This window comes from Diabrotica virgifera, chromosome 1, assembly GCF_917563875.1.
Source record: "Diabrotica virgifera virgifera chromosome 1, PGI_DIABVI_V3a".
In the NCBI taxonomy this organism is placed as follows: Eukaryota; Metazoa; Arthropoda; class Insecta; order Coleoptera; family Chrysomelidae; genus Diabrotica; species Diabrotica virgifera.
The window spans coordinates 204,346,576-204,359,963 of record NC_065443.1 but is presented as its reverse complement, the minus strand read 5'-3'; the positions used below and the strand labels follow the sequence as shown (position 1 = coordinate 204,359,963).

Below are 13,388 nucleotides of genomic sequence, written 5' to 3'. Positions count from 1 at the left end.
ACATTCCGTCTTGGTGGGTATTCGGGTCGCGATAAGGTCCAAAGATCCTTCTGAGCATTTTTCTCTCAAAACACCGGAGTTTTCTTTCCATTGTCAGTGTCCACATCTCACACCCACACAGCACCGGTCTAATCACTGTCTTATATAGTTGTATTTTAGTTGCTGTTTTTCTAACATTTCCATAACTTACTGTATATCATACACTTAAACAGTAAGGATATCTTTGCAGAAAATAACTAAAAAGAAAAATAATGTCAAAATGATTGTAGATAATATCAAAACAGAAAACACAACCGACTGCTTGCGTTTTACCAGAATATCACCAGACAGAATCAAATTAACACATTTTTGTCAAATTAAAGTGCAACAGTTTTATGGGCCTTGTTGTGAATTAAGTAGGCATTTTATGTAAATAATCAAAATTTTATTGATTATGCCTTTAGCGCTGTAGATATCTGAACTCTGACCATACAATGGTTATAAACTGCCTAATAGTTGTAATTTATGAAATTTTCTTGTAATTTCGATGATATAGCGGTGGATTTATTAAGCCTATAACTGTCATTTGTATAAATTTTAGCATATTTTAATTCAAATCACTTCCTACGTATCTTATTAATATCCACAAAACTGCTACCTATAAACCTGTTATCGATCAGTTGGCAAAAGGAGGCCAGGGAAAAGAAAAGTTGTAGTATTTGGAGTGCAGAATTTTTAACTGATACATTAGTGTTTTTAATAAGAGGACATCTTTTGGATACACTCTTTTTTATATCGAATATTTTGTTACTATGCCGTTAATATTGTTGTGACCGCAATATAAGGAATTACGACCTGCAGCTTTTAAGATAGGAGCGGAAGTCTAAATTATTACCTACCTACTACACTAGAATTAACTAATTGAATGAAGGAAAATATTTGTGAGCACAATTTTGAAAAATTTAGGATTTAAAAGCAATAGATTAGGGGTCACCAAATAGCGGACCGCCATTAAATTCAGAATATAGTGTTTGGTTTGACATCAACATTTCAAGAACAATTTTGGGTTTTTTTAAACGGTGGTAGAAATATTTTATTTTTAAATTAAATAGTCATATTCAGTACAATTCAAAGAATATTCAAAAAAAATTTCAAGGCAAAATATTGAAAAATAAGCCAAAAACAGCAAATTTTTACAGACATCTAAAAAAATGGATTTTTCGGTGGACGTCAGAACTCGTCGTTGCAACATGTGAACAAAAAATAAAAAATGATTTGATTAGCTTATGAGTTTCTTAAGGTAACGCTGTCCAGTTTTTTAGTTTTAACCATTTTTGAGTTTTTGGTATTACTCATAATTCAAAATAACTAAATGTTTCGTAAGAAAGGGTTTAAAACAAACATATCTCTTATTGTTAAACAAAAAATAAGCAAAAAACAAAAAATATCTCGGCACAGTTACCTCATGAAATGTCTAAAGGAAATCTATGCAAAATTTTAGGTGGATCGGTCAAGTAGTTTTCTTATAATGTCCACCGCCTTTGAAAAAAGCAGTTTTGAGAATAAAGAGTTTAAAGTTTTGACAACTTTTATTTTCTCTCTGTTTTGTCTGCAAAATCGCAAAGTGATGCACAATGGAATATGTTTGTGAATCGTGGAGTAATTTACAAAAGAGAAGGGGAACACGTTTCTCACTACGCTCAAGCAAGCTGGCGCGAAGTATACTATTATCATGCTGAATTACCGGTAATTTTTAATCAATCAATCTAAAATTTTCAGAGTATTGTTGAAGGTATGTACTTTTACTTAAAATAATAAAAAGAATCGAAAATTTCAAATTTTCAAACTATCCTCCTTCCCCCTTAACGTAAGCTAGTACTAAATTCAAAATTTAAATGCAATATTTTTCAAATATATTCCATAAAATTGTTGAACACTATATTTGCAGAAAAAAAAAACTAGAAACAGGTAGCATTAGATCCGGATCCCGGATGTGTCATAGGTTCTCGAAACGGATCCCCAGGGTACATATGTGATAGGTGATCCCTGCAATAGATGACAATCGAAGAGTAATTGAGCAGACCAATCCTGCTGGTTTAAAAGCCAAATTCTTCCGTAAATATCTGGCAAGTCTTAAATATGGCCATCTAACAAAACGTCGTTTTTTGGATGAAACATATATTTATTCGAAGGTAAATAATTGTACTGTTTATCTACAGAACCTTGATTAGACCCGTAGTAATCTATGGTTGTGAAACCTAGACAGTCCCGGATTAAGAATCTTGAGGGTCCTAGACAACCAAGCTATGAGGCTCCTTAAGATCTCCGCCTTCTCCCTGCATAATTCACTCCCCAAATAATTTCACTCCCCTTTGGGTCGTGAAATTAAAACTGTCAAAGTGCACTTGGGATACAAATCTATAATTTTAGAGCTCTCACCACTAATTACCACTGAATATTTCATTCATAGGAGATTCTGACCCATAGAAATCTACAGAAATAAAAATTACAGCGATTATTTCATTCATAGGGGATTCTGACCAATAGAAAGCTACAGAAATCTGAATTAAATCGATAATTTTTGATAATCTCCCGTCGTTAAGTATATTACGTCAGATGCATTTCGTTGCTACGAAAAAATACATTCAGTGACATTAATGACAATTAATGTTTTAAAAATTATAAAAGTGATGACTTTCAATCGTCAAATATTTATAAAAACTGTGTGTTTAATGGTACTTACATAAATAAATTACAATAAAATTATGGTTTTGAACAGTTTTATTCATGAAGTAATCGCAACAAATTGCACTCGACCTCTGAAATTAATATAGAATTTTTGCTCTCGTAACACTTTGACATAATTTCACTCGCCTTCGGCTCGTGAAATTAAAACTGTCAAAGTGTCACTCGGGAAAAATTCAATAATTTCAGAGCTCTTGTGCAATTACTACTGATTATTTTTTAATGATTTTAACTTCCAATCGTATAGTAAGATATAATTTGATCACGTGTTTAATTCTGTCCAATCAGATTAAAATTATACTGATTATTTCATTCATAGGAGATTCTGAGCAATAGAAAGCTACAGAAATCTGAATTAAACTGATAACTTTTTTGATAATTGCCCGTCGTCAAGCATATTACGTGAGATGCCCTTCGTTGCTACGAAAAAATACATTCAGTGACATTAATGACAAATGTTTTAAAAATTATAAAAGTGATGACTTTCAACCGTCAAATACATATTTATAACAACTGTGTGTTTAATTGTACTAATTTGTCCTTACATAAATAAATTACAATAAAATTTTGGTTTTGAACAGTTTTATTCATGAAATAATCGCAACAAATTGAACTCGATCTCTAAAATTAATATAGAATTTTTGCCCTCGTGACACTTTGACATAAATTTACTCGCCTACGGCTCGTGAAATTAAAACTGTCAAAGTGTCACTCGGGAAAAATTCAATAATTTTAGAGCTCTTGTGCAATTACTACTGAGAATTATCTACTGTAGAAAATTACCGATAGAATTTTTTAAATTATATTGTTTCTGTTTAATGGCAACCAGTTTCCTAGTTTTGACAACTGTCACATTTAAGAAAATATACATAATATATGTATTAAAAAATATTCTTACTAATATCACACCAAGTAATTGTTATGTCTTATTTTAAAATTATAATCTTATTATGTCTTACTGGCTGCTCGCCACTGGGCGGCTTCCATCTATGTTATTTTTCAATAACTATATGTATTGCTTATTATTTGTAACGAGACAGATTGCAATAGACATTGGATGTTAAAAAAAACGAATGTCACATGACAGTAAGAATAAATAAGAAAATAATGCTTCATTTTTACTCAAAATTGTTGTCATTGGGCAATAGCCACTCGAGCCAGTCAACAAATTTTCGAAAAACTGTCGCATTATTTTCAATTTATTCTCACTCTTTTGTGATATTATACCCGATTATTTCATTCATAGGAGATTCTGACCAATAGAAAGCTACAGAAATAAAAATTAAACTGATTATTTTTTGATGATTTTAACTTCCAATCGTATAGTAAGATATTTGATCACGTGTTTAATTCTGTCCAATCAGATTAAAATTATACTGAGAATTATCTACTGTAAAAAATTACCGATATAATTTTTTTAAGTAGATTGTTTCTGTTTAATGGCAACCAGTTTCCTAGTTTTGACAACTGTCACATTTGAGAAAATATCCATAATATACGAATTAAAAAATAATCTTACGAATATCACACGACAGTAAGAATAAATAAGAAAATAATGCTTCATTTTTACTCAAAATTGTTGTCATTGGGCAATAGCCACTCGAGCCCTGCGGGCTCTCGTGTCTATTGCCAGACAACAAATTTTCGAAAAACTGTCGCATTATTTTCAATTTATTCTCACTCTCTTGTGATATTATACCCGATAATCCGACGTCAAGCATTACGTCAGACGCCCTTCGTTACTACGCAAAAATGAACATTCAGTGATATTAATGACAATTAATGTTTTACAATTTGTCACAGAGAACACCAAGAAAAAGGTTTAGCAAATATTCAGGTGAAGATGAGGTGAATTACACTCGATCTCTAAAATTATTATCGAGTTGTTGCCCTCGTGCCACTTTGACCTAATATCACTCCCCTTCGGGTCGTGAAATTAAAACTGTCAAAGTGTCACTCGGGAAACAAATCGATAATTTTAGAGCTCTCGTGCAATTACTACTGATAACATGGGTAACCTGCATTTCCTTATCTTGTTATCTGTATTTATTTTCTTTTTAATTATATTTGTGTGAATAACACTCATTATGTAATTAAAAGCTATTTGATCGCAATGTAATCTTCTGGTTAAACTGTGTAAAGATCTTTAAAAATTAATTGATGTCCGTTTTTTGAATTTTATAACTTATCTACACCACTCCACAGTAATAAAATAAATGCCTTTAGTTTTGATAATTATTGCTTTAGTAAAGAAAAGCTTCACGATCGAATTATCAAGGTCAACAATTTACTGAAAAGATATTCCATTTTTACTTTTAGACCAGGCTGTATCGTCGCCCCCGTTATGTAAATTATTCCAATTCAACACACAAATCCACAGGGTGCCGGGAGATGAAGCGGTCGGAAGCAGCTTAGTAATAAATTAATGACACAAATTTTCTTCAGGATCATGTGGGGGGGGGGGGGCTTTTAACTTTGATGTAGGCACTTTCTGACTTCTGACTTTTATAATAACTTTTAACCCAGTTATTAAACCTTAAATATGGCCATTTTCGCGTTTTTCAAATTTTAAATCGCGTATAACTCGACAACAATCAATTTTAGAGAAAAATCTCAGGAGACCTTTTTTGCTTGTAATGACCCAAAGAATTTAAAAAAAAACTGTACGAATTGAAAAAAATAATTTTTTGAATCTGTTAAAAAGAATTTTTTAAACAATTTTCAGACCGCGGCACCTTCCAGCACGCTGTGGATTTGTTATAAGGACCTCTTTTTGAACGAAAATGCAAGTTTGTGCAAAAAAAAACGAATAGGAATAATTTACCTAACGGGGGCGACGATACAGGCTGGTCTATTTATCGTACTACATAATATACTATCTACATACATACGTCGTATAAAGTATAATAGATAAAGTTATAGGATTGTACAAAAAAAATTCAGATTTCACTTTTTCGCATTGCGCACCATTAGAAGATATGACAAGAAGATCAAGATGCTGCAGTACCGAATACATCCAGCAGCAGCATTTTGGAAATTCTAAGTCCGCTTCCGAAACCACCCCAAACAAAAAAGAATAAAGCATAAAGCCTAGATAAATAAGATATAGATATAAAATAAATCTTAGATATTAACAGAAATGCCTAATAGAGAAAAATTTTAAATGGAAATTTAAAGAAGAAATGCAATATCTTTTAAACAAGGGCAGGGGGCAAAGAGAAAACCACGAAATTGAAAAAAGCTACAAAAAGGAAGATTTTGGAGACAGCAGCTCCGAAGATATTTCAGAAAGTGAACTGTGCGATGATGATGAGTTGGACTATCCCGTATGAGATGAAAATGACTGTGAATTATGTGGTGATGGTAGCAAAAAAGACGAAGTAAAATATATATCTTCACAAATATATCTTCCAGAAATATATATTTGTGACTTCGTGATGCTTAGATTTTTTAAAATATTGTAACTTTGTTTCTTATCTTTTTCCGTATATTTGCTTGTCCCTTTAATATCTATGTTCAATAAACTACATCTTCGAAGGTTATTTTAAGCTCTATTATTAATTGTGCACAGTTATCCGACATATGCGCATCATTAGCCGAATAGGTCGGGTAATTGTGAGCGTTAGATTAATTTTAAATTTCGCCTCTCGATGTTCTACTGTTCAACCATTCATTGAATGCGGTCTCACCGATATACCTAGGCCCTCGAAGTATATCTTTAAAAAAGTTGGAAACTAAAATATTTTTTATTGCTGCAAGTTTTTGCAATATACTGAATTTTCCTTAAACTGGAAGCAATAGCCGACTCTCCCCTAAACCTTAGTAAAAGCTTAGGTAATCACTCTACTATCTTCCAAGTGGAAATTTGTGCTCTAGAGATGTACCTGCAAAAACTAATAAAGAGGAACTGTATGGAGAAAGGGACTCCATGAAAGGCACTGGAATCGAATCGGATTAGTTTGGGACTGCTTTCAGAATTTGATTGGGATCTAATAAAGTAACAAAGTAAGTTTACTCTGAAGAGACAAAAGAAACATTCTCAGAACCAGAATATTTCGTTGGCATAGCAAGAGGCACAGTCAAAAGAACAACATTGGCCTGAGTGGAACGGATGAAACGTAACCACTGGTACGAAAAAATAGGACAAGTAGGGCAAACCGGGGGAATTCTGCGCACCTAAGGTAGAATATGTACTTACAAAAAGTTTCCTATGTGCTCACACACTTCCATAATTTAACGACTGAAACTTATATCTCTTGGGAACGTTATTCCCACAAAAAAGGGATTAAAGTTTTACGGATTTTGAAGAAAAAAATTTACTTTAAAAAACTGTCATTGCGCGGTATTCCCCAAATACAAGGTAATTCTGCGCAGAGTACGGGGTAATACGCAGAATTAAATGAATCTGCATTTGAAAAAAAAATACTGTAATGAAGCAAATATTGTAAACAAAACAAATTAAAAATGCACATTAAAGAGATAATTTTACTTTCTGACTGTTTTTGGTTCCACCTTGGCATACATATCGCACGTATAATTATTAGGTTTGTTCGTAGAACGATCAGTAACCGTTGCCAACCATCAGACGCATGCGCGTTCGTAGTCTACGAACACAAACTGTTAACTGCGCATCGCTAACTGTTAACTGCGCATGCCTCTGATGGTTGGCAACGGTTGCTGATCGTTTGGATTGTACTACGAACAAACTAGATTTATGTTAATAGCTGTTAATATGATTTATGTTAATAGCCCAGTAAATGACCGTTTTGGAGTATAATTTTCAGGGGCAACTTGCATGAAAATTTGGATTTAGATTCTACTTACCCTCCACTTCAAAGTTAAATTTGTGCCGTTGGTTGCTTTTACTTGGGGAGTGAGAGTCACCCCTTCTCGGGGGTGAAAAAAAAGCGTGTTTAAAATAAGCCCAGAAATGGATAAATTGACTGATTATAAGCAACTTTCGTTTTATAGAGTTTTTTATGTAAGCCAATACTTTTCGAGTTATTTGCGATTGAAAATGTTTATTTTTCGACAAAAAACTAGGTTTTCGGAAGGTTTTTCGCAAATAACTCAAAAAGCAAATATTTTATCGAAACAAATATTCTTAGTAAAAGTGTAGCTTGTAAAAAACGAAAAAAATGGTGTATCAATAAAGTCTATAAACCGAGTAAAAGCAAAGTTGTAGCTCATGAAAAATATGTTCTTATTCGTCTAATTCCAAATCGAATATTTCAATTTTTTTGTCGGCATTGTAATAACTGCTCGTCAAAAGTTAAGGATATAGAAAATTATGCTTATTTTCATAGTTGATTTTTTTGTGAACAGATTAACGGATTTCGCTAATTTTTTTTATTATTTTAGATTTTTTTTTAGTATTTACACAGGTGTGCAAAGGTTTACTCAATCTTCTTTTCTGTACTTATACCGGGTGGAAGAAACTAGTGTTTTTCTTATGTTAAGTTTGTTACACTCTGTAGGGAGGACAAAGTACAAATGTCAGTATACATCACAATCGTATTGTAGTCTTATGTTTTGTGAACATTTTGCTTTTTGAATGTCGTTGATATCTTTAGAAACAAAGGAGATAGGTGGTTTTACTTTAACATGTGTTTTAAAACAAAACTAAATTAACAATAAAAAATAACAGTTAACAAAATTTTAAAAACAGAAAGGCACATAAGGAAACAGTTCTTATCGACGCCTATAAGAGTTATTTGTCGACCTGGTAAGCGGTATACACGGCGCAACATAAGAGAGACGAGATTGTTTAATGGACGTTTTGTGATGTTTTGGGGTTGAATATCTTTGAGAATAAGTACGGATTTGGTGTCTACGTGGAGGCTCCTTAAATAGCGAGAGGTGCATTACACAGATTTTTTTTCTTTAAACACTCGCATGTCGTCTGTTAAAACATATATTAATGAGTAAAACCGTCTAATTTCTTTGTTATTGAAAATATCAGAAAAATTAAAAAAATAAAATATTCACAAAATATGAGACTACCACAGTCTCATATTTGTCTGAGTCTGAATATACCATCGATGTATACCTTTGTATACCTTTGTGCCTTTTTCTCCCTACAAGGTGTCTCAAACTTTTGTTTCGGTTAAAACACATGTTAAACTACAAAACTGTCTATTTTCATTGTTTATAAAGATATCAGGGACATTCACAAAACAAAATGTCCACTAAACATAAAACTACAATACGATTCTGATTTATACTCACATTTGTAGCTCGTCCTCCCTACAGGGTGTCTCAAACTTAACACAAGAAAAACATTTCTTTTCTTCCACCCGGTATAAGTACAAAAATGAAGTTTGAGTAAACCTTTGCACAACTGTGTAAATTTTAAAGAACAATCTAAAATAATAAAAAAAATTAGCGTAATCCGTTAATCTGTTAAAAAAAAATCAACTATGAAAATGAGCATAATTTTCTATATTCCGAACTTTTGACGAGCAGTTTATAATTCAGCTTATAGTAAAAACGCGACGGTAGACCGCATACTATAGTAGCCCTAATCAGTCTCTCTCCCTCCCTCAAATTAGTATATGGCGTATTAATTGAATATTTTATGAAACTAAAAATATGTATTCAACATTAAGATAATTTTTGGATCAGATCAATTTAATCAAAGAGATGCAGTATAGGTTTATAGTACCATTTTTCTAATTTTACTGAGCCCATGGAGTTTCGCGCCCATGTGTTTTAAATTTTTCGAATCCTAAGAAAAACTATTAAGTATTTTGAAAAATGTTAAACGCAGGATGAAAGATTACATTATTACCGAGGGCGAAAGTCCCTTAGAATAAGCAAAAAGCTTCTTTTGAATGAGTAATTTGAACTTAAGGATCATATTAAATTTTCTCTTATTTTCACCCCTGTTACTAAATAAAAATAAACATTATAAAAGTTTTCAGGAACTTTCGGCCCTCGGTAATAATGCAATCTTTCATTCTGCGTTTAAATTTTGCAAAAATACTTATTAATTTTCTCAGGATTCGAAAAAAATGAATGCATTTAAAACACAAAACACATTGGCGCGGAATTTTACGCTTTATTTCCAATCTGGACTTCATAAATCAAGCCCAAAACTTATATTACACATAATCAGTTATAAAAGTTTTCACTTATGTTTTACAAGCCTAGATATTTTCAAAAGTAAATCGGGATACAATCATCAAAATGCAACTACAATCACCAAAATGCAACTAAAATTTGAATGTAGAACGTAAACATACAAAACAAATTAAATAGAAAAGCGGTAATAATGTGGTGTATTACACCAAAAGGGATATAATTTGCAGATGAAAATAATGGAAATTTATAAGTAGTTTTTCCAAGATTTTTCATTTTCAAAACCTATTAATGTTTCTAAAATACTATAGTCTCTATTTTAAACGAAAACTTTTCGTTTATAAATTCGCAGTCTGTGTGTTATTGCGTTGCCGCTCCTGCAATACATAGAGCAGACTTATCGATGGTTTCTTATGTAGTTTTGTCTTCTGAATCCAAATTTGAAAACTGCATTTCGATATCTCTAACCGTCTTCAAGATTATCGACCTCAAAGTCTAAAATGTGACGTCACAATTATTTTATTTTCTGCCGACACACTAACCGTCAGCTGAAATCGTTGCTAGTAAGTAGGCTAGTTTTTTAATCGGAATTTGTCAAGCAAAGCATAGGTTATTTACATTTGAGTTTGACACTTTGTGAATGTCAAACTAAATTTTAAATGAAGTATTAATAAAATATCAACGACATTTGATAGTGAATTTAATTATTATACCGGGTGTCCACTTATATTTTTCCCCATTTTAACTGCCTATAACTTCTAAACGGCTCAAGATAGACATATGCGGTTTTCGCTAAAATGTTTTATTTTAGTAAAAGTTTTGTCTGAATGGATTGAATTTTTTATATCGCTTTCAAATACGAAAATAAAAATGGCGGATTTTTGAAAAAAACGTTGTTGTTTTTTTAATGGAACACCCAGTATATTTTTTTGTAAATTGAAAGAAAAGTCATTCACCTATCCAGCGATATAAAGTTTTTCAAAATCGGTTGTCAAATCACTGAGTAATTAATTTTTAAAATGAGAGATGCAACGTGGATATCGCATACCTAAATACCATAACGAAGCCAATTGATATTATGTTATGTGACTTCCACATTGCATCTCTCATTTTAAAAATTAATTGCTCAGTCATTTGACAACCGATTTTAAAAAAGTTTTATATCGCTGGATAGGTAAATGATCGTTTTTTTTCAAGTTAAAAAAAAATAAACTGAGTGTTTTAATAAAAAAAGTCAACAACGTTTTTTTTTTTAAATCCGCCATTTTTTTATTTAAAAGCGATATAAAAAAACGGTCATTTACCTATCCAGCGATATAAAAAATTTTAAAACCGGTTGTCAAATGACTGAGCAATTAATTTTTAAAATGAGAGATGCAATGTGGAAATCACATAACATAATATCAATTTGCTTAGTTATGTTATTTAGGTATGTGATATCTACGTTGCACCTCTCATTTTAAAAATTAATTACTCAGTGATTTGACAACCGATTTTGAAAAACTTTATATCACTGGATAAGTGAATGACCTTTCTTTCGATTTACAAAAAAATATACTGGGTGTTCCATTAAAAAAAAGTCAACAACGTTTTTTTCAAAAATCCGCCATTTTTATTTTCGTATTTAAAAGCGATATTAAAAATTCAATCCATTCAGACAAAACTTTTACTAAAATAAAACATTTCAGCGAAAACCGCATATTTCTATCTTGAACCGTTTAGAAGTTATAAACAGTTAAAATGGGGGAAAATATAAGTGGACACCCGGTATAAAATAAATAAGATGTTCAAAAATACAATTTGAGTATATTTTGAAAGCAATAATTTATTAAAAACTTTAAAAAGGTTTATACGAGTATACCACCTCCCCTTGGGAGTACCTAATGATAAATGGACTGTTCCATTTGTTATGAAATGAAAATTGTTATTATAGTCGGTTTGCTAAACTCAGACACAACTGGCTAGTGATTTTAGTAGGTAATTTTTTAGTTTTTTGCCAATTTTGCCAAAATTGGAAAAATTACTAATTATTTAGTAATTATTAACTATTTAGTAATTATTTTTTTGCAAAATTGGCAAAATTACTTACTAAAATCACTAGCTAGTTGTGTCTGAGTTTAGCGAACCGACTATATGAAATGTTGTTTGGAATAAAAAATTATGGTTTTATATGTGCATCCTTCTAATGGAAAAAAATATTTGAAAATTTTTCTCAAATTATGGATACCAACAACATTTTCATTTATAACTCTCTTATTTTTAATTTGACGAAGAAAAGTTATTCTTCATAAAAAGCTCTTCATGGTCTAAGATTTATGATGCAACCATCATATATCAAATTTTGTTATTTTTACACGAGGTATATAAAAAATATGAATTTCGATCAAGAGTCAAGTACCTTTATAGTTCAAAATATTTAAATTAGAATGATATAATTGCACATTAAAACATAATTTTTAATTTTAAACAACTTTTTATAATAGCAATTTTCTTTATTATGAATTAAAATACGCAAATAAACAAAGTTTTCGTTATGATAATGCTCGCATTTTCAGCTTGTTAAGTTATATATCTAAAAACATTTGTGCGTTGCTCATAATATTTAACTCCATTTATTGTTGTTTATGACTATAATTCTAGGGAATCTGAAATATTGACATATAGTAAAAAAATATTAAATACCTTCTTCAATCGGCGTACTGGATACCAATGCTTCGCTATCATCAGTTATATTAAAAGTACTAGCGACGTTTCCACTTAGATTGGCACCAAAAGTACTTAGAAAACACAAGAAAAACGCAATCAAAACAACTAACCGCGACATCGGACCCATAGTGGCTTTCCCAAAAAGTAATATCGCATGACTGGGGACCGAGCACGTTGTGGCCGAACCTCCTCTTCCACGAGTGCGTGGTTACGAGAAAACTCAAGAATGGTATCGCGGAATCGCCGATGACCGACAAGAAATCAGAAATCGCTCTTGAGAACGTGCGGTTTCGATTCGATAATTCGTTCTAATTTATGATATGCAGGCTATTTGTTGCAGTTGTTTTATGTTCTGTAATTATTAGTCTACATTGTTATTCGCAACAATAAGTGTTTTATGGGAATTTTATGTTACATATTACAATCTGTGGTTTAGGTATTATGTTTTTAGCTACAGAAGTAAACAGTAAACTCATTATATTATTAAATACTGTGTGTCTCTTAAAGAACCAAAAGCTTTGTTTGTGTCCTATATTACAAGAATAAAAAACCGCTGAACGCCGTAAAAATGAGTGGCGCATACAATATTCCAGCTACAAAAGATCTGATACGAATATTACGTGGCGCGAAAATGTATTTTCATTTTGATGCAAAACAAAATTCTAATTTTATTTTAAAAGATTTTTTCATAATATTTGCCCAATTTGAAGTAAAACGCGCCACAAAAGAGTAACTTTGATAAAATTTGAATTTTGAAACTCTTTTGTGGCGCGTTTACTTCAACAAATATTATGAAAAAATCTTTTAAAATAAAACTAGAATTTTGTTTTGCATCAAAATGAAAATACATTTTCGCGCCACGTAATATTCATATCAGA

General features: G+C 31.4%; 1 protein-coding gene across 1 annotated transcript in view; it reads right to left on the bottom strand.

Annotated features, from left to right (window-relative positions):
- LOC114335072 (uncharacterized) overlaps positions 1 to 12,757 on the bottom strand; it is a 38,682-nt gene extending 25,925 nt beyond the window's left edge. Inside the window, exon 1 of the mRNA XM_028285228.2 lies at positions 12,487 to 12,757. Coding sequence (XP_028141029.1) covers positions 12,487 to 12,637 — 151 coding nt within the window. The 5' untranslated portion in view covers positions 12,638 to 12,757. The remainder of the gene's footprint in view (positions 1 to 12,486) is intronic.
- Positions 12,758 to 13,388: the final 631 nt, after the last annotated feature.